The 25,806-nt window shown below is 41.1% G+C and overlaps 1 protein-coding gene across 1 annotated transcript; it reads right to left on the bottom strand.

The window, feature by feature from the left end:
- Positions 1–671: 671 nt before the first annotated feature.
- SMIM15 (small integral membrane protein 15) lies at positions 672–5,851 on the bottom strand. The gene is made up of 3 exons (XM_063295618.1): positions 5,773–5,851; positions 2,691–2,753; positions 672–1,229 (listed from the first exon to the last, which is right to left on the bottom strand). The coding sequence occupies exon 3, from the start codon at positions 1,199–1,201 to the stop codon at positions 974–976; it is 228 nt and encodes a 75-aa protein (XP_063151688.1). The 5' UTR covers positions 1,202–1,229; positions 2,691–2,753; positions 5,773–5,851; the 3' UTR covers positions 672–973.
- Positions 5,852–25,806: the final 19,955 nt, after the last annotated feature.

Raw genomic sequence — 25,806 nt, 5'->3', positions numbered from 1 at the left:
GGCACTAATTATTTGTCTGCAAGGCATGAGTTGTTGCCTTCAAAGGCAAGGTACTGACTTCAGGTTTAATAGGGAGCCATAATTTAGTTTAGAAAGAGAAGCAACTTTGTGAAAGCAGTCGAAGGAGCTTGCTGTAGGGAGAATGATGCTTGCCATTTTTTTTTCTGAACTGACACTATTCCCTAATCTTGCCCTCGTCTGCTTTAGCTGAAGAAACATGTGAGAACATTCATAACCACCAATACTGGTAGTTGTGAGACCCAGTGGTCACCTACATTCAGCTGGGAAACATTCACTTCTGTTTTGTCCTCACTCTTAAGACTATGTAGCCATCAGGAACATAACACAGCACCAAATGAGAAACTGTTACCCAACAGCTATGGTTTGTGCACAGACTATTCCAGTAACCATATTTCATGTTCTCTTTTCCAAATATTTTATAGATAAGGTTGCTATCGTTTACATTTAACAAGGAGGGTGGATAGACAGTCTCTTGAATGATAGTTTAAACTGCCATGGATTCCATAATTGAAAGAGTCTGGTTCTTACAAATCTTTACGCCAATGCATAGTGAAAATATGGATTTTCACTATGAAATAAGGATTCTTTGCAATTTTATAGTACAATGAAACTATGCAAATTATTTTAAAAAAAAATTATTTTCCATGGTATAAAATCATAAGAGATTTTTAATGAAAATCATAATTCATAGTTTATGAAGCTATGTTACACATGTATTATAAACTTACATTTTGCTTACATCCCAGCTTAGGAAAAAAAATATCAGGAGAAGAGTTCTTTAAAAAGCAATTGAAGTTCATGACCACAGATTTTAATAGCACAAATGAAGAACACATTATTACAGGAATTCTGAAATTTATCATGTCCCGCTTCTGCAAGGATACAACACAAAAAGGTATGCATACAGTAACAGTGCATTGCCAGAAAAATTCCACCCAGTGAAATTGACATCTTAGTCCTTCTTTGTACGTTTAGCTTTTGTAATGTTCTCTTGGCGTTTTTGCTTCTTTTTTTGCTCCCGTTCCCTAGCTTCAATCATTTTTGCCAGTTTCCATGATAGCACTGCACTTGCCAAGAATAAAGGGGTTAGAGCGAGGATCACTGTTGTAAGAAATCCATATGGATCCTTTGCAGCCCATTCCACAATATACTCAGCCCAAGATCTGATATTTTCAAACATCTTTCTTGCTACCTAATAGGGGAAAATCCTAAAAAAAAAGTGATACTATTATTTCATAGAAAATTAAACAGCCGCCTACCAAATAATGTGGAAACTCAAGACAAGATATACCCCTACTTTAAGTTTAGTATGTGAAAAATAAATTTAATACATCCCTTTACTTTTACATTTAGGCTACAGTGGCATTCCTGAACCACTGCAGGGATATGTCCTCCAAGGACAGGCAGCGAGTTCCAACTATGCACGCTCTGAGTTCTGCAGCCTTGATCAATCATGCTGAAACCAGGCAGGAAAATGAGTGGGAATCCAAAGCTTCCCTGGTATGTCCTCAAACCAGATTCTAACCTTTGCCAACCCTAGAAACTGCCATGATTTTAGTGGGACAGAATACCCTCATTTGGAAACAAAAATGTATAAGAAAATACAAAAAGGAAAAAGAAGCACAAAGGTTGCTCTTCCCTTCCCTCCCTCCCCAGACCATTCGGGTCCGTCCCCAGTTGATCTTTGGCTTTGTCAGTGGTTCTAATGTCAGAGCACTCCAAAACGTTAGGTAGGACTGCTGTATCTCTTGATGAATGTGTCAATCAAATTAATAGATTCAGCTTGTATGAAGCCTTGAAGGAGCGCTTTGTTTCAAATGAGCCTTCAAAGCACCTCTTCAGTGGGATTTGGCAGTCCACCTGTAGGCACTTCTGCCCAAAAGGTATTTCCATTAAAGCAAAATGACCAGGCAAAATGTTGAGTGTCACTTCATTTCAGTGATTGTGTTTTGAGACACGGCAGCTCCGCAAAGCAAAGCAGCACCACATTGCACCATATTAAGCAATACCCTGATTCTGACTGGTGAGAAAAACTACTTCAATACCAACATCAAAAACTTCATATTGCAATGAGAGAGAATAGAAACTCATGCAAAACGATGACTGTTACAATGTATGTATAACCTAGAAACAACAGGTTTTTCAGAACCCTTTGATGGCCAAAGGCCAAACTCAGTTTTAGATGGTTTTAAGATGACGGGATGAGAGCCAGTTTGGTCTAGTAGCTAAGGCACTGGGCTAGAAACCAGGAGGCTGGGAGTTCTAATCCCGCTGTAGGCACAAAGCCAGCTGGGTGACCTTGGGCCAGTCACTCTCTCTCAGCCCTAGGAAGGAGGCAATGGCAAACCACTTATGAAAAACCTGCCAAGAAACCTGCAGGGACTTGTCCAGGCAGTCTCTGAGAATTGGACATGATTGAATGGATTTTTTAAAAAAAGGATGGGAACCACCTTATAATTGGGGTTGGGGTGATTTCAGACATTTCACCGATCTCTCTTCACCTTATGCAGAAAGACATTGCTAAATCAGCTCCCTCTTCAACTAACATGACTTACCACCATTTTCAAATCCTTCTAGGATAACAGGGACCCTCTATATCATCTTATGATTCTTACCGTTAGAATAATGTTTAGAATTCTTCCAGAAATATAAAAGATGACGCAACTTACCCAAGAGGCCAAGAAACTCCAGTTTAGCTATGCAACAAAACTGGATGTCGTTGTCAGAAAAAACTAAAAGAAAAAACATCAGGAAATTTAAAGCAGCTTCTGATTACAGAAGTCGTACAGTAATGTAAAACAGTTCAAATTGTGATATCAATACTGCATATATCAAAATATCAAAGATACAATTGCTAAGATTCAGATACATTTTAAAATAATTTAATGCTTAAAAAATGTGGAACTGATTATTTATTATAGTAATTTGTCTGTTGCCCATGCAGTAAGCTCTATGGGAACTTCCATGGGATCTGATTAGTTAAAAACCACTGGAGAGGCAAAAGGTCCACATACTTAGCATGCCTTTCTAGTAATAGCTACTTTCCCACTCCTTAATTTCCAGCACTGCAGCCATGTTGGCTGGGTAATACTGGAGTTGGAACTCCAACCTATCTGAAGTGCATCAGATTGGGAAAAATGGCTTAAACTGCTCACAAAAATGGCAACTTCCTTAAGTCTGCCATCTATTAAAATTAAGAAACTGAAGAGAAAAAATCAATCCAGTGAGGCAGGAAAATAAACACTTCCCTTCAGGCAAAATATGCATATTTTCATAAGAAAATAATAATTTAGCACAGAAAAACTATAGCAACTTGTTCTCTTTATACTTTTTTGGGGGAAACACCTTAAAAAGCAATTAATAGATTTTTTGAGTAAGCAAGTCAGCATCAAAGCAATGAATTAAATCAAATGTTAAGAATCATTTATGGTTCATCAGGCTGCATGCAAAATGACTTTTGAAATTCTCATTTCTATCTCCAATCATGTTATTTTAATAAAAAAAAATCCACTTTTATGCCATTTATATATCTGGGACAAGTTCATGTGAAATGGCTTTTGGGCATATCTGCGCTGAAAGCCATGGGATATTAACTGAACCCAATAATTTCCATTGGTTAAAGATGGGAATCACATACTATTAAAATGTGCTTTCTCAGCTTCCAATATGCACTTTGCATTAAAGCTTATAAATAAGCTGTATTTTATTCTAAATCTAGATAAGTAGCTGTTGCCATATTTGGGAGGAAAAATACTTGCTAGCTTGCTAACAGAAATAGACTGTTAGAAGCGCAAAAGTAGCAATAGTAGTTAACATCAGAATTCTCTGACCCATGCTTAAATTCTATTGAATCTTCCAGAGCTAATAAGAGCAGCCACTAAATATACCCCTAATTTACAGCTGTCACTGTTTTCCCTACAAATTGTAGTTACTCATACTGCTCTGTTAGAAACAAGCCAGGAGTTACTGTAGGGCAGGGAAGTTAATCTGAGGCCACATAACTAACTGATCACAATTGCTGAAAAGTGGTATACTTTCCTGTCATTTTGAGAGGGTAAATTCTCAAATTCTGTAAGTCATGCTTGAAAAAGGTTTACCAGAGCTTTAAAAAAACCCTTAAATCCCCCCAAAACTCACCCCCCCAACCCTGTCTACATTGCATCAATCACCGTGCCCACTGTGCCCAATGCCTGTCCATCCAAAAATTGTGAGTGTGGACTTGGGCATCAAGTAGTTGCCAATACATTACAGTGTAACATTTTTACAACTATTGACTACATCCCAAAGAACAATGAAGCTATAATTGTCCTAAAATATAAACTAAAAAGTATCATTAAAAAAAGCAGCAGAAATTCAAACAGAAGGGCCCGGCAATAGAATGAATATATAAATATCGTTCCTAAAGGAGGTATCAGGATTGAGATTTACACATTCATTCTAATAAATGGCCTACAATTACATGGATTCCTGCTCTTTTTTTAAAGTTGAACTATGGCAGAATTCCCTGACTGATGCTCTCCAGATGATGATGATGATGATGATGATATATTTTTATACTGCCCTAACATCCAGTTTGCTGTAGTGGTTAAGGCATCAAGCTAGAAACTGGGAGTTCTAGTCTCACTTTAGGCACAAAGCCAGCTGGGTGACCTTGGGCCAGTCACTCTCTCTCAGCCATAGGAAGGAGGCACTTTACCACTTCTGAAAAACCTTGCCAAGAAAACTGCAGGGACTAGCTCAGGTAGTTGCCAGGAGTCAGTGCTCACTTGAAGGCAGCCAAAAAAAAAAAAAAAAAGCCGGGGGGGGGGGAAAGCTGCAATCAATACTGTATATACTTGGAACAGCCCCACAGATCACAGGGGGATTTACTTCTGAATAAACCAGTGTTAGTTGAAGTCCTGCACATCTTAAAAGTTGCTAAGGCTGAAAAACACTGTCTTAGCCTATCTGCATACCTACTGAACTACAACAATGAACATCAGTCATTCCCTGCTTTGTTTTAATTGTGAAATCAGACATTTTGGGCGATGGAAAGGCTGGTCCTTGGGAAGTACTCTTGGACTCAACTGACTTACTACTGCAGTTTAGAAGGATTTGCATAGTTACATAAATACAGCTATCTAACCGTGAGCCCTAATCCCGCCTTAGCACGAAGCCAGCTGGGTGACCTTGGGCCAATCCCTCTCTCGGCCCCAGGAAGGACACAATAACAAACCTATATCTGCAACCCAAGGCGGCGAACACACCTAATACTTCTGCCTCCTATTTTCCCCAAAACCACCACCCTGTGAGGTGGGCTGGGCTGGGGGAGAGAGAGAGAAACTGGCCCAAAGTGGAATGGGCTGGGAATTACGGGCGTCTGTCCGGTGACTTCCGCTGCACAGCTACTGCGCCTGCGTACGGGGAAGGGCTTCACCTGTTGAATTTCGGCAGCGGGGTGCGACGACAAAAGAATGGCAACGCCAAGAAAAGTGCGCGGGGAGGTCGCATGCGACTCCAAGAAGCTCAGCGGCCGTCCCTCTCGGGGAGCAAGCCAGGGAAAGTCTCTGGAGTAGCGGGGCAGCCCAGGCGAGAAAGGAGCCGGGCTGGGGCGTGGGTGACTCGGGGCGCGTGCACACCGCGAGGCCCCCTCCCGCCCCGACGTAGCGCGCGGCCATCTCCCACCCCTCCCCATGGGGGCAACTCCCCACCCGATGCGGGGCAACTCCCCCTCTCCCCCGCCCCCAGATCTCGACTCGAGGGTTTGCTCACCCGCCAACCGGAAGTAGGAAGTAAAAGGAAGCCAACGTCCCGCTTGATCCCGCCTTTCATTGGTATCCCCGAGAGGACGTGGAGGCGGAGGGAGGATTGACGTCGCCATTCCTGGTGGAAAACCCCGCCTCTGCCTTTTGGGAACGGGACTTGAGGGTTTCTTGGGGCAGAGAGAAACAGGAAGAAAAAATCTAACCAAAAAATCGGTCTTGTATCACGCTCAGACATAAACGGATACGGATGCTGTTATTAGTGCTAGTATTAATCATTAGTACTAATACTAATGCTATTAGTATAGAAAATAATAAGAGAAACATATGGGTGCGATTGGATAACTGGGACTCAACACAGAAAAAGGTAATGGCAAAAATGTGTGTGATGTGCTTTCTAAACAGGATTTTAAAAAATCTGTTACGAAACTGGTATGCCGCCCGTCTCCCAACGACAATCGCAACGATCAAAGCAAAGATAATGAAGAATTTTCCTCCCAGATTTACTCTGCTCTCAGTCCTATCCTGTAAAGTTCATAATCCCGGTTATGTAGAGCTACAAAAACTCAGTACTAAGGCAGCATTTCTCAACCTCGGCAACTTTAAGATGTGTGGACTTCAACTCCCAGAATTCCCTAGCCAGCATGGCCTGAATTTGGGACTAGCTCCTTAAACATGCCAGTTGGAAATAGAGTCATAATTCAGCTGGCCAGTTTTGTCCTTTTTGAATGCATTTTTAAAATATATATCTATATATACACTGTACCTGGGAATGACATCACAACATAACACAATCTGTTGCCAGGCTTCTAACTGGCGTTCCATTACTACTACAACTAATTACTAGTTCAATGTAAAGTACAGCAGTTTCTCAACCTTATCCACACATCGTAAAGTTGCTGAGATTGAAAAACAGCGATCTGAACAAACGCTTGGCAGCCATCTCGTCCGGATTTTTGTAGCCTGATTATACCTAAAAGAAACTGAGCGGCAATGCAGCTCAGTGAATATTTCCTCCACTCCTTGGCTCATAAAGAAAACTCCTCAGGGAGCCTTCAATGACTGTCCAGTCTCTTCCAATCCTTTTTGCAAATCCCAAGTCACAACGCTGAATTTCTTACTTTGCAGCTCCCTCTTTTGGAGCAAGAAGAGGAAAGTCGCTGAACTGCAACAACTTTCAGATCCAAAAAACGAAATGTCTCGTTGTTTCGATGAACATTTTTTTTTCTTTCGCCCGGCTGGGGAAAAGGAAAGCGAAACTGAACCAGGAAGCGAACCACCTTCTTCTACCTCTAAACTCTTCTACCTCTATAAGCCCAAGCGGCATCTCCGGAGAACGGGAGAGATGCGCATGCGCGGAGCGAGGGCGCCGGTGGAGTGGACGTGAAGGGTGGGGCGACCACGTGGGGCTATTTAAAGCGGATAATTCCCGGAAAAGAGGGTGTATTCATGTCCAGCTGCTGCTGGTGGAAGCTGCCCCACCCAGTACAATGCCACTTTTGGTGGGATGTGATGCAGGGAATAGGGTTTTCTTGTGAGTAAGCCCTGTTGGTCTCAGAAGGGCCTTAATCCCGGCAAGCCTTCATGCAATCCTGTTCAGCTCAATAAATCCTGGATCTTCATCCAGTCATTCTCGTTAGGTTTGTCCAAGGCATAATTTAAACGCTGCACAATATTGCAAATAATACTCAGGAATTATCTGTGGACTTCTGCTTTAAGACATATGTAAATAAAAATAATACACAAAAGGTTGCTCTGTCCCCCCCCTTTCTAAAATAATTGAGCCATGGTTCACATGAGAAACTTAATATTCTGCACTTAATTTGAGTAACATGGACAATCCTACTCAGAAAATTCTTCCACCAATTTATTTGCAATTGACCTCCAATGGCCTTCAGATTCTGGAGGGGCAACTGATGGTTGAGGATTGGGGGGGGGTGTAACATTTTTGGGGTGGAGTGAGTTGAGTTTTTTTTCCCCCTAAAACTATGTTAAACTTGTTTTTGACAATTGTGGACAGAGTAGCCCTGGAAGCTATGAGAAAAGACGGGGATTGCATTTTGCCCATTTCTACCTTAAAATGTTGGTTGGAAAAACATCTAGAGGTTACATACATTTGAAAAGGCTGGCTATGTGATAGTGAAAATATGTGTAAAAACTAGTGTACAGCAGTGTAAGGTAGTCAGTTACATGTATCTTTAAGCCTTGGTCTCTTATTTTCTGGATTTTTTTTAATAGCAATGCATTTACAGTTCAACCTGAAGAACAATGGGAGAATATTTAATAATCATGCATGTATCTTTTCAAAACCCTGCTTTAACTCTGCAAAGAAAATCAGCACTGTGCAATTTATTGAGCTTTTTTAAACTGTTAAATGCAATGATTAAACCAAGCAAACTAAACAGCCTGTTGCAATTAGAACAGCAGAGGTCAGCCTGGAAAAACGGTCATTTGCAGGAGTTGATGAAAGGCACAGTGCAGCAACAACTCTTTTCCTTTTTTTAATTAAGAAAATACATCAAATAAGCTTTTCAAAACATTATTTAGCGAGAGTTTGCAAGGATCATTTATTGCTAGGTCATCTCTGTTCCCCATCTTTTTTCCTGCCCATTCAGTGGCTTGAGATTAAAAGACATTGCAACAGAACCTATTTTTCTCACTTCTGAGTGTCATAGCTTAAGGTTTTCCTAACTGCATTTATCTATGCATGTTGTATTTTGCTCTAATATGTACATGCACCTGGCTATTTTTAATTACTCTGCTCTCTATTTGCATCCTATATTAAAGATAAGGAAAGGACTAAAAATATACTGTCCCATCTTTATCTCTCAGGTGGGTATAGCCTGGTAGAATGTGCTGCCTTCCAGCACCTTCAGTACGTGAGGAATCATCTGTCACGGGTAGTCAAAGTCCTGTACTGTAATGCATCTTCCTTGTCATCTTTGGCACATTTCTACAGATGAAAGTCTAACCCTTTTAACACAGGGTGACGCCACAAAATCATCCTTCACCCTTGAAACACTTTTTCACACTCAGGAGTCCAGTGAACTCAATGAGGCTCACTCTTCTCAGTCACATCTGGGAAGTCTTTTGATTTGATGAAAAAAATGAGATAAAAACTGTCTTGGAAGATCTTTTCTAGGAATGATCTTCATTCTTGGTGGTCGGAGGCTGTATCTGTTGAACAGCTTGCACTTACTGCCTTCTTGCTGACCAGGTATGACACAGTTCAGAAAATCCCATGTGACCTTTAGCTGAATTGATGGTTAAGCCCACTGCTTTAAGACTAGAAATAATATCCTATAATTATTGCACTTTTTCCTTCCCAGGTAGTACTGTAAGTAATGATGCCATCCAGTTCGGCTTCACAATACTTTCCTCTAACCTCTGTCTATGAATCTTTAGAAAGTTGCAGCGATCTATTACAACTGGGAGGCATTTTTATAAATTAGACTAGTCCCTGTGCTAAAGGTTGTTTCGCCTTTGGATGTTTCCTTGAGAAGTATTTGCCAGTAAAGGTAAAGGTAAAGGTTTCCCTTGACGTAAAGTCCAGTCGTGTCCGACTCTAGGGGGCGGTGCTCATCTCCGTTTCAAAGCCTTGGAGCCGGCGTTGTCCATAGGACACTTCCGGGTCATGTGGCCAGCATGACTCACGGAACGCCGTTACCTTCCCGCCGAAGCGGTACCAATTAATCTACTCACATTTGCATGTTTTCGAACTGCTTGGTGTGCAGAAGCTGGGACGAGCAACGGGAGCTCACCCCGCCGCGCGGTTTCGAACCGCCGACCTTCCGATCGACAGCTCAGCGGTTTAACCCGCAGCGCCACCGCGTCCCCACCATTTGCCAGTAGCCCTTACTTAAATCCAAAGTAGTTAAGTATTTTGTCCCACTTAACTGATCTGGATATTTGAATAGCCAATAGGAAGCTATGGGCAAATGCAATCATAGCATCTATACAAGACATAACTTTTCTCCCAAATTCCTCCTCCTGTACAACAAGGGGGCAGCCAGAAATTCAACAGATGTATAATCAGCCCACAGTCACTTTCCACAGGTACATCTGATGGATTGTACATACATAAATACTCGTCAGACTATCCTCTTTTTGGTAAGCAGCATGATGAAGTAACAAATGGAGTCAGAAACAGTGAGCCAAAGATATTAAAAGCAAGAGAAAGGGGGGGGGGAAGTTTTTGTTGTTTATTCGTTCAGTCGCTTCCAACTCTTTGTGACTTCATGGACCAGCCCGCACCAGAGCTCCCTGTTGGTCGTCAACACCCCCAGCTCCCACAGGGACAAGTCCGTCACCTCTAGAATATCTATCCATCTTGCCCTTGGTCGGCCCCTCTTCCTTTTGCCTTCCACTCTCCCTAGCATCAGAATCTTCTCCAGGGTGTCCTGTCTTCTCATTATGTGGCCAAAGTACTTCAGTTTTGCCTTGAATATCGTTCCCTCAAGTGAGCAATCTGGCTTGATTTCCTGGAGGATGGACTGGTTTGATCTTCTTGCAGTCCAAGGCACTCTCAGAATTTTCCTCCAACACCACAGTTCAAAAGCATCTATCTTCCTTCTCTCAGCCTTCCTTATGCTCCAGCTCTCGCAGCCATATGTTACTACTGGGAATACCATTGCTTTAACTATGCGGACCTTTGTTGTCAGTGTGATGTCTCTGCTCTTAACTATTTTACTGAGATTTGTCATTGCTCTTCTCCGGTGGCGCTGCGGGTTAAACTGCTGAGCTGCTGATCGGAAGGTCGGCGGTTCGAAACCGCGCGGCGGGGTGAGCTCCCGTTGCTCGTCCCAGCTCCTGCTCACCTAGCAGTTCGAAAACATGCAAATGTGAGTAGATCAATAGGTACCGCTTCGGCGGGAAGGTAACGGCGTTCCGTGTCGTCATGCTGGCCACATGACCCGGAAGTGTCTATGACAACGCCGGCTCCAAGGCTTAGAAACGGAGATGAGCACCGCCCCCTAGAGTCGGATTCGACTGGACTTTACGTCAAGGGAAACCTTTACCTTTACCTTCTCCCAAGGATTAAGCGTCTTCTGATTTCCTGACTGCAGTCAGCATCTGCAGTAATCTTCGCACCTAGAAATACAAAGTCTTTCACTCCTTCTACATTTTCTCCCTCTATTTGCCAGTTATCAATCAAGCTGGTTGCCATAATCTTGGTTTTCTTGAGGTTTAGCTGCAAGTCAGCTTTTGCACTTTCTTCTTTCACCTTCATCATAAGGCTCCTCAGTTCCTCTTCGCTTTCAGCCATCAAAGTGGTATCATCTGCAATCTCTTTAGTCTGATCCTAAATTGTGCAATAAGAAGTTCATGATCTGAACTACAGTCAGCTCCAGGTCTTCCTTTTACCGACCATATAGATGTCCGCCACCTTTGGCTGCAAAGGATGTAGTCAATCTGATTTCGGTGTTGTCCATCTGGGGAAGTCCATGTATAAAGCTGTCTCTTAGGTTGTTGGAAGAGAGTGTTTCTTATGCAGAGTGAGTTCTCTTGGCAAAATTCTATCAACCTATGTCCTGCTTCGTTTTGTTCTCCCAGGCCATGCTTACCTGTAATTCCAGGTGTCATCTGACTCGCCCACCTTAGCATTCCAGTCTCCTGTGACGAAAACAACGTCTCTTATAGGCGTATTGTCCAGTAGGGGCTGCAGATCCTCATAGAACTGCTCTACTTCAGCTTCTTCAGCATCTGTGGTTGGGGCGTATATTTGGATCGCTGTGATGTTAGATGGCTTGCCCTGAATTCGAATTGAGATCATTCTATCGTTTTTTGGATTTTATCCAAGCACTGCTTTAGCCACTTTACTATTCATTTTGAAGGTTACTCCATTTCTTCTGTGGTCCTCTTGTCCAGAGTAGTAGATCTGGTGGTCATCTGATGTGAAGTGGCCCATTCCAGTCCATTTCAGTTCACTGACGCCCAAAATGTCTATCTTTAATCTTGACATCTCACCAATAACCACATCCAATTTGCCCTGGCTCATAGGTCTTACATTCCAGGTTCCAATGGTGTGTTGATCATTAGAACATCGGATTCGCTGTTCACCACCAGCACCGTCAGCCACTAGCCGTCGTTTCGCCTTTGAGCTAGCTGCGTCGTCACGTCTGGGGCTAGTTGAACTCATCCTCTGTTCCTCCCCAGTAGCATTTTGACCATCTTCCAACCTGGGGGTCTCATCTTCTGATGGTATACTGACATATCTCTGGTTGTTCTGATCCATTTAGTTTTCATGGCAAGAATACTGGGGTGGGTTGCCATTACCTTCCCCAGGGATCACATTTACTCTGACCTCTCTGAATTGACCTTCCCGTCTTGGGTGGCCCTTCGTGGTTTAGCTCATGGTGTCATTGAGGTGCTCAAGCTCCAGCACCATGACAAGGTAACGATCCTTTGCTGAAGGGGGAAAAAGTAAATATAGCTAAATATAAATATAGTTTGTCTGTGTATGTAAACATGCATAGTTTATAGCAACATCATTCATTATGCCTCTTGCTGTCTTTCTGTCTTTGCAATCCATCTCCTATATTCATGCACACCAGTGACCACAAGGTAGATCAGAACAACCAAGGTGGCATTCATGGCAGCATGATTGAAGCCCCACTCCTTTTATACTGTGTTGACGTTGCACAGACACACGTACATTTACACACAAAGGGGCAAGGCAGTTGCACTGCCACAATAGCCATCTTGCCTTTTTCAGCCCCGCATGGATGTGGTTCTCCATGCAGTGCTTCATACCCTTCTGGGGAGGGATTTCTGCCTGGCACATATTAGCTACCAACAAGATATGGAGTGTCTAAAGCAGGAGGCTGACCCTGCTACTTTTTTGAGGAGGCGGGGAGGATATCTTTTGTTTTTAATTAAACACTTCAAAGAAAATACATAAGCAGGTTCATAAAAAAAAAAAAGAACAAAGGGTTGTAATACAAATGAATAAAGCACAGTTCCCTGTGTACAGTAAAAAAAACAACACACAAATGATCAAATTCTGATTTTTACAGTGCCATCTAGCCTTAATGGCTTTAGTAGAGGCTTAAGTGGCCTAACATGAACTTACCTGAACTATTCCTCTTCCAAAATTGGATTGCCAACTAGAAATCTGGCTTTGAGAATCTATTGATTATTAACACATATTTTGGTCAAATACAGTAACCAGTGAAATGTGTCGTGCGTCTTGAGATCCTTCAAAGCTTCACATATGCCAGGTTTCATTAAGCTGTATACTTTTTAGTATATACAGTATATATTTAGAAAAATTATAAGCAGTGAAAAAAATGAATAGTAACTTCCCAGACTGCCACCCTGGGGCTGTTTAATAAGTTTACTTTTTCAAATAATTGTCTACCATTAGTAAACATTTCACGTTCAATATGTCTAGTGCCCTAGAATCTTTTAGTCCTCATACATCTTGCCGCTACAGATTAATCTTAAGAGTAGCACAGTTGATTTTAATTCAGTTACATCGAGTATGACTTTTAGGCTATTGCTCTGTAAAGAATTGTCCCCAGGAGTGAATTATTGTTATGCTTCCTCACAAACTGTTTATCTGGCATAATTCCTTGACTCTTTTGTATTCTACCTGCTGAGTAATATCCCCCTTGTTTCTGGGTGAATTATGCTGCTTCCTCTGCAATTCTACATCGGTGACGTTTTTCTGAAGGGCTGTGAAAATTAATTCCTTTTCCTGGTGCTTATTTTTTTCCAGCTTGTAAAGTAGGTGCTTTATCAGCACTTTGTCAGCCAGGTATGACATAGATCCAGCATTTGCACATCACCAATTAGGTAATATTTCTTATACTTTCTTATACTTCTATTAGAAATAACCAAACTCCTTTTATGACATTAGAAGTTAAATTATTTTTAAAACACATAGACATGCTACGTGTTACGTAGCTATAGACCAGTAACATCTGCAAGGAAGGGTCAACATTCTGTAAGACTGCAAGTGCAGTGTATGTTCAAAAGGGGCAGAATTTGAATGTGATACTGTGCCCTCAATCTTGCAGATCCTCAGACACAAACCTAGTGGATGTTCAGGCTATTGCCTATGTAATATAAAGTCTCATATTGTCTAGAAACCCTATAGCCACTACAGGATGCAGGGTAGCCTTCATACTAAATAAATCAGGAAACTTGAATTTAAGCAGATGTGCCATCTTTAATTTTAGCAGGAACCTTGAAGATATGAAGTTGCCAAATGGGCCTTGTCTCTAAAGAGCTCAAGTTAAGCAAGTGCGACTCACTTAGTCTAAGGTCCAAGCAAAATCTGATTCTTTTCAGCCCAGAATCTTGTTTTTACCCCTTTCGCCTTTAGAAAGGAGTGAGGTTAAAGCATCAGTGTCTTTGCTTTAAGCCTAGCACTCTTTTCTTATAATTCATTGCCCATACTTTTGATCTGGGATCAGAAGTGGGAAGTACTAGATGGTTGCACCACAATCTTTTGATGATGATCTCAGACTGAGAGGTTCTTGTCTGTGGAGATACCTTTGTTTGGATCACTTGTCTGGTGCACTACAGCCTAGACCCACAATCAAAGTGTCAGCTTCGCTAGGTAAATCAGACCAGAAAATCTACTCCATAGGAAGGCTAACATTACTTTTATTGACATTGACAGAGCCTTGCAAGTCTGCACTGTATCTCCTCCTTCTTCTTATGGTTTGGTGAATTAGGGCATGTCCAAATGTTAACTTCATTGTTCTGGATTTAAACAATGCTTCAGTCTCCTTTGCCTAGGTAACAGTTCTTGCAGATCTTCCTCAAGGTCATCTTCCTTACACTCACACAAAGTTCTTGACTGGGTCTAAATTCTTCTATGGCCTTCACTGCTCATATTTCACTTCTGGTTCCTGATCTAGGTCAGAGTCTTTTCCCAATGCAGCGCTTTTTACACATTGAACTACAACACCCATCACCCCTGGTTGGAGTAGATACAACTTGTCCAACAGAGCAAGAGAGCCTCTGGGAAAGTGGGAAAGACTGGTATAAGTAGTCATTTAATAGAATAATCACAAGTAGAATAGATGTTGATTCTGAGCGACTAGTTCTCTAAAAATGGTGGCCTTTTCATTGCTTGGCTCCTAAGCTGAGTTCAACTTAGATGTTCAAGTTTACTGAGTAGACTTGAGGGATGACTCTTGCAGAGAAGAATTACCAAGGGGATTTAAAGCTTTTTGATAGTACCAGAGTAATGCAAGACAGCATGGCTGCATAGATTTCCAGTTCCAAGCATGTTACTTTTCTCAGAGGCAATGACCATTTCATTCAAAGACCTACACATTAACTGGCTCCATGAACCACCATATTTAAAAAAGAATTAATGGAAAGTTGTCATGCCACAAAGCAAGCATAATAATTAGTTCCAAGAATGTTTGGGGGGGGGGAGCATACCCTGGAGACATCATTAGAAATTGAAAATGAAGGGGGCTGTATCCCTGTGCTTTATTTGGAAGTGCACTGGAAGAAAGGTAGCTGAAGTGCTAGAGAGAATCCTGTTGAGTCAGGAGGAGGTTGTAGGAAGTTTGTCTCCTGGCAAATTCGGGTTTTGTGACTAGTTATGCCTACTGTGGCAGCCATTTGATGAGGATACCTTTAACATGCTTTGAAAACTCGCAGTATGCCCACTGGTCCAAAGGTTTAGGGATCTGTGTGCTGAGGGTAGAGTGGGCATTGTTGTGAGTGCAGTGCTTTTATTGACAGATATTATTGAATGACCAGCCACTGCACACAGGTGGAGACCATGGTGATTGTCCTCCTGATTAACAATCAGGTGTGAAGCAAAGCTGTCAAGCAGAATGAATGCTAGCCTTGTAGACATTTGTAAATCCTTGGAACACATTGCTGGCTTATTCCAGGGACAGATTCATTCAATTGCAACGTTTTTTTTTCCTACTGAGAAAGGTAACATCATCTACTTGGTTTGATTCAAAACGTATGGGATGCTGTTACGGTAGATCTGTTGAGAACAAAAGGCATGACCTACTGACTCCGAACATAGCTTAATTTGCCATTTCTGTCTTTGAAGCTGAGATAAGAAGTATAGAATGTGTCGCTCTTCTCATTTCTGCTGCCTTTGGAACAAGCATATTCAAGAAAGGATTACAGGATAGCAATATTCAACAGTTTATTATGCTACATAGATAGAGTTGGTTTCCTTTGGTTGATGGGTTTGTTATCTAGCAGTTCTAAAATGGGGGGAAAGGGGAGTGAACTAATATTTTTTGTTGCATTTAAAATGAAAGCCTGTTAATATTGACTCCAAATGTCTCTTAACTAAATGCATTTAATGTGCAACTCCTCCTGATTTGTTCAAAATGTGGGATTACGTCATCCTGAGATAATGGCTCTTGAATTAGAAAGGTATGCTTCAAATTTAGCCAGCAGAAAAAACACCATTTTAAAAAAATGATAGGGAACATATTCATGTTCTTGTGTGAGAGAATGTCACAACATTAATTACAAACCAAATAATAGAAAAGAACACATTGGAACTCACAAGGAGGTTATGTGAGGGTAACGCCATATCCTGTAAAGGTAAGATTTTTAGCTTCCTCTCCTATTGTAAGCTCTGATTCCAGAACTGGAGGAAATACAGCTTCTGACTGGACTTCGGGACACCATTTATGGAGATCAGTGTTTCAGATCCTGGGTTTCAAACTTTTTCAGGCCACGGAATCTGTTAAAAGAAAAAAAAAGTCCCACAACCCCTAATCAAAAAGCAAAGCACTAGTGATAGAAAATTGGTAATAAAAAAGTAATATGTTTATTGTGAAAGGAAAATTAACATTAACAAAAATAACTAATATTAATAAAACAAAATAAAACGTTTGTTTCACAACAATGTGGGAGGTTAATGTTTTAACCAAACAAATCAATACTTTGGCCATGGAGTTCTGCACATTGTATTTTGAAATGCTCAGGACTTTTATCCAGGTGTCTTCATAATTTTGCAGAATTCAACTGCTGTTACCCCATATGTGCTTGCATCCCACACACGCTCCGTTTGGTTGGGGTTTCTTGCCATGTAAAAGCAAAGTTGATAAAGCGTTGATCATATTTCCATTTCTTACTTTCTTCCATTTGTGCTTGAGCTTAATTTCTCAAAACTCTGGCATTGAAAGCAGCAACAACAGCAGCAGTAGAGTTTGTTTTTCCCATTTTCATCTTTTTCGGTACCATCTGTAATTGTACCTGTTTGTCGGTAATGACCCATATCGGGGAAAATGCTTATTAGGCCTAATTAAAAACAGAATAAAAATAATAGGCATATGCTGAGGGTTGTATATCTGGGATGGGTGTTGATGGCATGGATTTTTTCCCATCGTGAATGCCTGGCTGGAGCCACTGAAGCACCCATCTTTCTCCTGCTGCCTTTGCAAATGTGGTTCTCATGTAACTTTACTCCAGAGGAAGTCCCACACCAAAGGAACTTGAGGCAAACCTGCACAAGTTTCTTATTAATTCTCACACAGCTCAATGGGGCATACCTTAAATAGCTCTGCACAGGATGCCCCCGTGATAATTAAGCAGACCTCTGGGGGATGTGCACTGCATTCACACAAACCCTGCCTACAGTGTGGGAAGTGAAGAGGGAGGGAGGGACCTACTGTGATCACTCTGAGGCTGCTAAGCAAGTTAGAAATGTTTGTTGGAGGCTGAGGGCAGGCAGGCCAGCACTGAGGCAATCGCAGATGGCTGAATTCGTTTGAGGGTTCCCCACCCTTAGTCCCTTTTCCTTTATCCTCTTACATATTTTTTTTCCCTTAGCTTCTTATGGAGTGGGTTTTCCCCCCTTAGTCCTGCATTTATATCCTGGTGGAACCCTAGATGGTCCTTAAGCTACCTTGAAGTTGAGTCCACATAAGATTATTTTCTCAAAGCCTTTTGCCATTCACTGGGGCAGTACTAATATAGCTTGGTGATGGTACAGCACAGCCCTTCTCAGCCTTCTGACCCCTGAGGAACCCTCAAAATATTTTTCAGGCCTCGGGGAACCTCTGCACATTCTGGCTCAAATATAGGCCAGAAGTTACAAAATTATTATATTTGTTTCATGTGTAAGCCTGTATATATGCACTAACAGTGTTCTTAACCTGAAAATAAAGAATGAAACTTCCCTCTTTAATGTGAAGTTGCCTGAATTTGAAATCAGTTTTTAAATAAATCATGATCTCCCAGGGAACCCCTAGTGACCTCTCGTGGAACCCTAGGGCTCCACAGAACCCTGGTTGAGAAACCCTGGTGCAGCATCTGCCCCCTAGCCCAGCCAGTAGTGTTCACCTCTAATGTGAACCCCGTCCCTGCATAGACACATAATCAGACAGAGGCCTTGTCTAAATTCCTTTTTCAAAAAGGAAGAATTTCAGTCAGGCTTCCACATGGCCTGGTCTTTTCTTGGAGGGCTTAATTCACTTGTGGGCTGGGGAACTAACTGGCTGATTGGGCAAACTGTGTGACTTTTGTAGCAAACAATTAAAAGACCTGATATATCACCAATACCCTCTGAAACACAAATTCCTTCTAAGAAGAGTGTGCTTATTGCAAAGCTACACTGGAAAGCAACTGGTCACAAAAACACCTATTTATTTCCATTACTTTATGAAAATTTACATGCTCATAATGTGTGTTTGTGTCCTAACAGCCAGGAACCACGCTGAGACAAGGAACAGGTCTCTAGTGTTTTATTGCTACTACATAACAGGAGAATCCTAACAAACTGAAGAAGCGTGGGAAAAACCCAGACATATAAACCCCAAAGGTCAAGGCGGGCCTGATCTGTGTCTCTTGGAATGGCTACCTAATTCCTCAGTGCTACGCATGCGCTTTACAGTCTGGATGGGAGCCCCCTGCTCGCCATCCTCACTCATGACAGTTTGCCTGTCTAAGTTTTGATTCTTCCCACTTTCTGCAGGCACCTGCCACTTGTTCTCTAAATGCTGAATAAATTGGTTATCTTGGATAAAAATTAGGAAATATTCTAGTTGAAAATGATAAATGATAATACACATAAAGAATGTACTTGCTTCAGATGCGTGGGTGGGTATATGTGTTAGCAAGAAATGAACTCAGTATAATTCTAGTAACTCTTTGACAAAGAAATGTATCTCATTCTCTGTTTTCGTCCTCCACTTGAAGTGACTGGAGAATTTCTTCCAATAGAATTCTTTCAGCCCAGAATAATATTATCATTTGGTCTGCTGATTGCTATTATCAATTCTCCATTTTCTGCAATGGCTTGGAAGGGAGCTGTCATGGTAAAATATTGTCAGCATACAGATACAACAACTCAGACATAAATTTAAGCAAGAGACATGGGAAAATGTTCATAGATACGGATGAACTTCTTTTCACAAACAGATACATGTCCAAAGAAATGCTACTCAAAATCCTTGAAGATAGGATTGTACATTATTTCAGAAACTCTTGCATGTTCTTCAAATAATTGGTTTTATAATAGATTTTGAAATGTTATATCAGATGGTTGGTATACTGCATGAGGTTGCATCCATATGGCTGGGTACTTCAACATGGCATTATGTGAATTAAAATGCTTTAGATACTTTTTTTGGAATATATGGAGCTTTGTATTAATCCTTATTTTTCTTTAGCTCAAAAATGCTATCTGGCATTTCACAGCTAAGCACTAGCCATCCAAATCACTTCTTAACCTTCCCAGAACATCTCTGGATTCAGAAAGGAAGGTATTGGTTGGAGGTTGGCATCTACTGTCCAGTCCTGACCACTTCTCAAAATAAAAGAATTCAAGGGTTCCTACAATAAGTGGACAGAAATTATATTGATAAGCATAAGTTATTATTACACAAGAAAGATCTATCACCGGAAGATGATTAAAATACATGATTCCACTCATAGATCTTTCTCTTGCAAAATTCAGGCAAAACTAACATTTTTGATGTGTATTTACTTAAACTATTTAATATTCTATTATTCCGTAATAATGAAAACCGAGGTCTGTAAGACATATCAATCTAAAACAGCCTTCTACACTTGCCATCCCTCCAGATGTGTAGAAGTTATTACTCCCATTGACCATGCTATAATATGATCAGATAGTGTCAGCTTTCCCAGGTAGACCAGACAGGAAACATGACCAGATGAGCTAATTCTACTTTATTGTCAGGCTACTTTAACAGAATCTTAATGTTTGAGTCTGAAACTACAAATCTCCTGCTGTCTCCTTTACAGCCTGAGAAGTTAGGGAGGGTCTCTTGTCTCTTTCTCTGCCCATTATGCAGCTGTGGGCTGTGCTGTCTCTTATCTGACCATTTCCTAGGCAGCATCTCTTCACCCCATCTCTCAAGGTCTTTCTCACATACTATTACAGATTAGCCCTGGCTCTGCTGGCTTTTCACAAGGCCCTGAAAACGTGGTTTTGCCAACAGGCGTGGGGATCCAGGAGGAAATGATGGCAAATTAGAAACACAAGTCTACTGGAAAACAACCCACACTAACCAAGTGCTCCATTACCAAAGTAACAACCCAACCTCCCACAAGAGGAGCTGTGTAAGAACATTATTCAGATGAGTACAAATGAACTGCAGCAGCCCAGGACATCAGAAAAAGGAAACAGCCTAACTCCCAACTCAGTCAAACAATCGAGCAGTAAACAACAGCCTAATCAAGGAACTACCAAAGAGATAACAACACCCCCACCAACACTGAGAGGGCAAGCTACTGTATATAAACAGAAAGCAAACCCCACTCCCTTCTATCTCTGAAGATGTTGCCTAGTCTGGCAATGAAACATCTGCAAAAAAACAACCAAGCTCAGAACACCAAGGACTCCACAGTTCAACCTTGAGCTACAGATAGTCTCTTTGATTGGTCTGAAGTGTGCTTTTCTTGGACTGTACTTTTATTCCATTTCTAAATATTATTCATTGTATATTATTGATTTTTTTTGTACGTGGGTTTGTGTGTAGGTGTATGGTGCCACTTATTTATTTATTTATAATACTCCTCACCCAGTCTGGATCAGTGTTTCTCAACCTTAGCAACTTTAATATGTGTGGACTTCAACTCCCAGAATTCCATAGCCAGCCATGCCACTTGCCAACTTGCCAACTTGAAAACTGCAAAGCATTTTAACTTTGCACTGCAGTGTGTAAAAAAATGGTTAAGGTTTTTGTCCTAATCAGAATGTGATTTTTGACAGGCTTTATCTCCTAATAGCTACTCTTTGTTAGTAAGTTATCCAAAGAAACAAAACCTTTCTATGGAGTGGAGCCTCAGCTTCAATCCTGCCTTGTCAGATCTCAGGAAAAACGAGAGATGTGTTCAGATCACCTGCACAGTAGGTAAAATGTCTTTGGGCTGAGTGAGACAGATAATGTCTGGTCACATTTATGTTCTTTACACTGATCTTTTTATTTATATCTGCACAGATTATTAAAATGATAGTGATTCCCAGGGTAGTGGGTGTAGGATTGTAACCTTAATGTTTGATATACATGTTTAGGAAAAAAGAAAGATTTCTTTGAAAATAAATTGCTGTAATATTGCCATTGATTTCAAGGGTGTAATTGCACCATGTCTGGAATTCATAACGAGCCAACAGCTGTCCATAGATTTTTATTTAAGATAGCATTAGACTGGAACTATATTAAACCAAATGTCATGTATTCTTATAACCTGTGTCTAAAGAACATTTAAGTATGGTTGATCACAATCTCAAAAGAGCACTGATTCAGCGGTCATTCAGATTCATGGCTCAGTTTCTGCTGCCTTGGAGGGACAGAATTATTCTGTGCGTGAAAACTCAGTAACATCAGAAAAGGGATACAATTTCTTTCCTTCTCTCTTGACAGGTATTTTGTTGTGTCCTCCTTCAACTCACCAGGGTGATTTTCAACTCAACTGTAGTATCTTTAAAACACAACATACTAGAGAAAATAATGGAAACAAAAGAACATCTTCCTTTTTTAAAGCCTTGCCTAATATTCTTCAGAGAAAGTTATTTGCCCATGAAGGGGTTAACAAGTAGTTCTTTTTTGTAGGCATAGCAAACACTTCACTGAACTGGCCTGAAAACTTCAAAGGACACCAAAGGCATATAAGTAGGTTTGCTTCTGAGAGAAGCCCAGCTGATGAGTATAATATGAAGTTCACCTCCATAGTAAGTAGGGAAGAAATAACTCTGTCCAAGTGTTGTTTAGATTCTGAGGAAGTGTTTCTGTGTGTGCATGCCTTCAAGTCAGTAGTGACTCCTGTCAACTATTTGGACAAGTCCCTGTAGTTTTCTTGGCAAGATTTTGGAAGTGGTTTGCCATTGCCTGCTTCCTAGGGCCCAAGGTCACCCAGCTGGCTTCATGCCTAAGGCAGGACCAAAACTCACAGTCTCCCGGTTTCTAGCCTGATGCCTTAACCACCACACCACACTGGCTTCCAAGGTTAAATAGAAACCATTTAAAGAGAAAAAATTTGTCCCAATCCTGAAATTTATTTTGCAGTTTAAATCTTTAAGGAGGAGCAAGAATCTGGTGAGAGCCAATGTGATGTAATTTTATTTATTTATTTATTTATCAAATCTAGGAGTGGAGATATTCAGGTTCTAGGACCAGGGTTCTCAACCAGGGTTCCTTGGAACCTAGGGTTCTGTGAGAGGTCACTAGGGGTTCCCTGGGAGATCACGATTTATTTAAAAACTGATTTCAAATTCAGGCAACTTCACATTAAAGAGGGAAGTTTCATTCATTTTCAGGTTAAGAACACTGCATATATACAGGCCTACACATGAAATGAATATAATAATTTTGTACCTTCTGGTCTATATTTGAGCCTGAATGTGCAGGGGCTCCCCAAGGCCTGAAAAATATTTCAAGGGTTCCTTCAGAGTCAAAAAGTTGAGAAAGGCTGTTCTAGACCACCTTCAGTCATGGGAGTTCACTGGGTGACTTCAGGCCAATCTCTCTCTCAGCCCAACCTACTTCACAGGGTTGTACTTGTGGGGAAGAGTAGGAGACAAGAGCATCAAGTGTTTGGTATATTGTTTTCTGCTACAGATTAAGGTTGCTATGGTAACTAATCATTTTGGCCAGGTGAAGAGGTTGAATTTAATTGTCCCCTTTTCAGGTGTTAATAGTTGCATAGCCTGAAGCAAGGGCAGTTTGCTTGTTAGTTTGTTCCTTCTCTTTAGGCTTGTAGAGAGTATGCAGCTGAGGGAGAAATCTCTCCTCTTTGAGAGCCTGTGAAAATGCAAAGCCTGTAAATATGTTTTTGTGCTTTCTGTAAATAAATTTATTTTTATAGAAATGCCTGGTGTGTGACTTTTCTGATCTCTCCTGGGCCAAATGCTTTCTAGCACTCTGCCAACATCAAGTACCCTGCCTTCAGCTCCTGTTACAAAAGGTGGGATATCAATCTAATAAATAAGTAAGACTAAATACATCAGGCTGTCAAACTATGACTTAGGGCTTTAGGTCCGAGTGTCACAGCAGATGACAGCAGCTCTCTGAACTTGGATGGCCTCAACAAACACAATGGAAAAGTCCATAAGGAAGTTTTAAAAAGTTCCATAAGAAGGTAAAAAATGCCATGAAAACTACATGGACGTGTCCATGCCAACACCAGGAGGTGTGATTGATTTGAGGAAGATTTTATTTAATAATCCAAATATTTATAAAAATGGCTCCAGCTTTCTCATTTGGAAACTATCGAGGCAGCTCATTTCTCTCTCCTCTCTTTCTACAGTTTGGCTCTGTAGGTTTATATGGACGTAACAGGGAGTTTGCTGCAACAAGGTATGTTATAGGTTATATTGTTGCTTTTGATTGTTGGATCCATAAAATAATACCTTGTGTGTCCATTTTTAACTGGCTCACACATTTGGTGACTCTACTAGCTCCTTGTCATTTTCATTAAACCATATCATCGGTTTTGTAAAACTAAAGCTCACCAAAGGCTTAAACAGGTTCTGTGACTTTAAGGAAAAAACTAAATTGCAGCATGATGCTGTGGAGGTGCTCAAGATTTCACATGCAGACTGAGGTTTTAGCAAGACCGCTGTAGTACATATCACTGTCCTTCTGTTCATTTTGTTGTGCCGCATTCCCTTCATATCTGCAATTTAATTAGCCTCAAGGCACACCTATTAAGTGAAATGTGACTTTCAGGCACATATAAATGTCCTGTTCCCGTCCCCACCCCCCATCATTGAACAGGCATAGGCAGGGAGGAGGGTGTTTGTCTGACTTTGAGACATCTACAAGGGGAAGTTAATTTATCAGCTCAATTGAAATGGCTGCTAATTTTAAATAGCCAGCTACGTCTTTCTTCAGCAAAAGGGCCATTTCCCTCCTTCCCATAAAACTGTCTCATAATGAGAATAAAGCAGTTCCCACGCGTGCTGTTATCCAAAGGTAATCACAGTTCTCAGGGGTGCACTTATGTTGATAACTATATTCTGTATTACATCTTATCGATTAACTAATACAACTGTAGCAGTGTTATTTCAGGAAGGCAAGATATTTCAGTGGTTAATACGCACATGAAGTAAAACCTGTTTTCCTTTTGTTCATCCCAAGCCACCATGTCCTGTTTACAACCTTTGTGTAAAGTTGCAAGTGGCATCCAGTGCAATGTTTTATTAGTACTTACCAAGTGAATGTATTAAAACCATTGATAAGTGCACGGTAGTAGTGCAGTGCACATCTTTTGCAGCAAAATATAATGAATATCCTGGAAATTCTGTGAACAATAACAACAATTCTGTAGAACCATTCTGTCTACACACACTCCTTAGTGTCTGGTCATACAGTTCAACATAGCTGAGTAGTGCTGAGGAAGGCAGTAACAGCATTCTGAACACATTTCTAAATCAAGAAACAGATGAGAATGTGAAGCAGCTCTCCTTCAAGTCATGGGGATAAAATACTGCATACCTATAAAATTAACAGGAGAGCCTGAGAGCATTCAAGAAGCCAATTCTTCAGATGCTGTTCTGCATTATCTGGGTAACATGCTTCAGTATCTCTCATAAAAAGATGAACTTGTTGGAATGTTTGCATCTGTGGCAAGATTGGGACAGTGGACATTGTCCCAGTTTCAGTGACCACTACAAGCTCATGCTGATCTCTCTCTCTCTCTCTCATTGGACTTGGAAGCTTCAGCATCTGAATTCAGTTCCAATGGAACACTAATCTGTAAAGCAATACTGTTACTCATTTTTGTGGATTTCTTGCTTCAAAAGGGTGCGAAACTTGCTGCTCATGGACTGGAGGTTCTTTAACTATGGGCTGAATGTAGATCCCATGGCTTCAGGGCCCACCACTTCTTCCCTTTTTTTGTGGGCAGACTCACTTGATCAAAAGTAGTGGCAAATTTGAAACTTGCCTATTTTACCACTTTGGGGACAGCCTAATATACACATGTGCATGGTACAAAATTGCATTTTAAAAAGATCTATTAATATTTGAACATCAAAATAGAAGGCCTTTGTATTTTTCCTAAAACCTAACCAGCCATCATTTTATTGAAGAGAATGAGTTCCAAAAGCTGGATGATAGCACAAGAAAAAAATCTATTCCCCACCCCCACACACATCTGCCCTCCAATTTCCCATTTGTCTTACAGCACAGAAGCTTTATTTGATTCACCTTAGCTGTTGTTCTGGGATAAAATCAGGACTCTTCGATGTTGAGTTGAGCTGAAATGAGCAGGGAGGTCTGAGAGATGCCTGTAATCACCATGACTTTTTGCCAGCTCATTGTGCAGACCCCCAAAACACATGTACTAATTTGTGCTATCTTTGCTCGAAAAAGATAGTAGAATTGGTTTAGATTTCATAGGAAAAGTTCTCACAGGACAGAAAGGAGAGATTGTGGAAGGGCAGGCCGTAGAGGTGTGTCTTAAGAAATCACCAGGGAGGACTCTGGGAGGAAGGAGGGGTAGGAGAACCGGAATGAAGGTAATAGCTGGCAATTCAGGTGGACTTAGCTCTTGAAAATGTATGGTTTTAGGAAAACACCAGTGTGGCTGGTAAACTTAACGGGATGGGGCAGTGTGTGCACTGCTG

The sequence above is a fragment of the Candoia aspera genome, chromosome 2, assembly GCF_035149785.1.
Source record: "Candoia aspera isolate rCanAsp1 chromosome 2, rCanAsp1.hap2, whole genome shotgun sequence".
Lineage (NCBI taxonomy): Eukaryota > Metazoa > Chordata > Lepidosauria > Squamata > Boidae > Candoia > Candoia aspera.
This window is presented reverse-complemented; position numbering and strand designations above follow the sequence as displayed.

Bases quoted from the DNA above. Each gene is read 5' to 3' on its own strand.
- SMIM15 (XM_063295618.1), bottom strand. From the start codon at position 1,201: ATGTTTGAAAATATCAGATCTTGGGCTGAGTATATTGTGGAATGGGCT.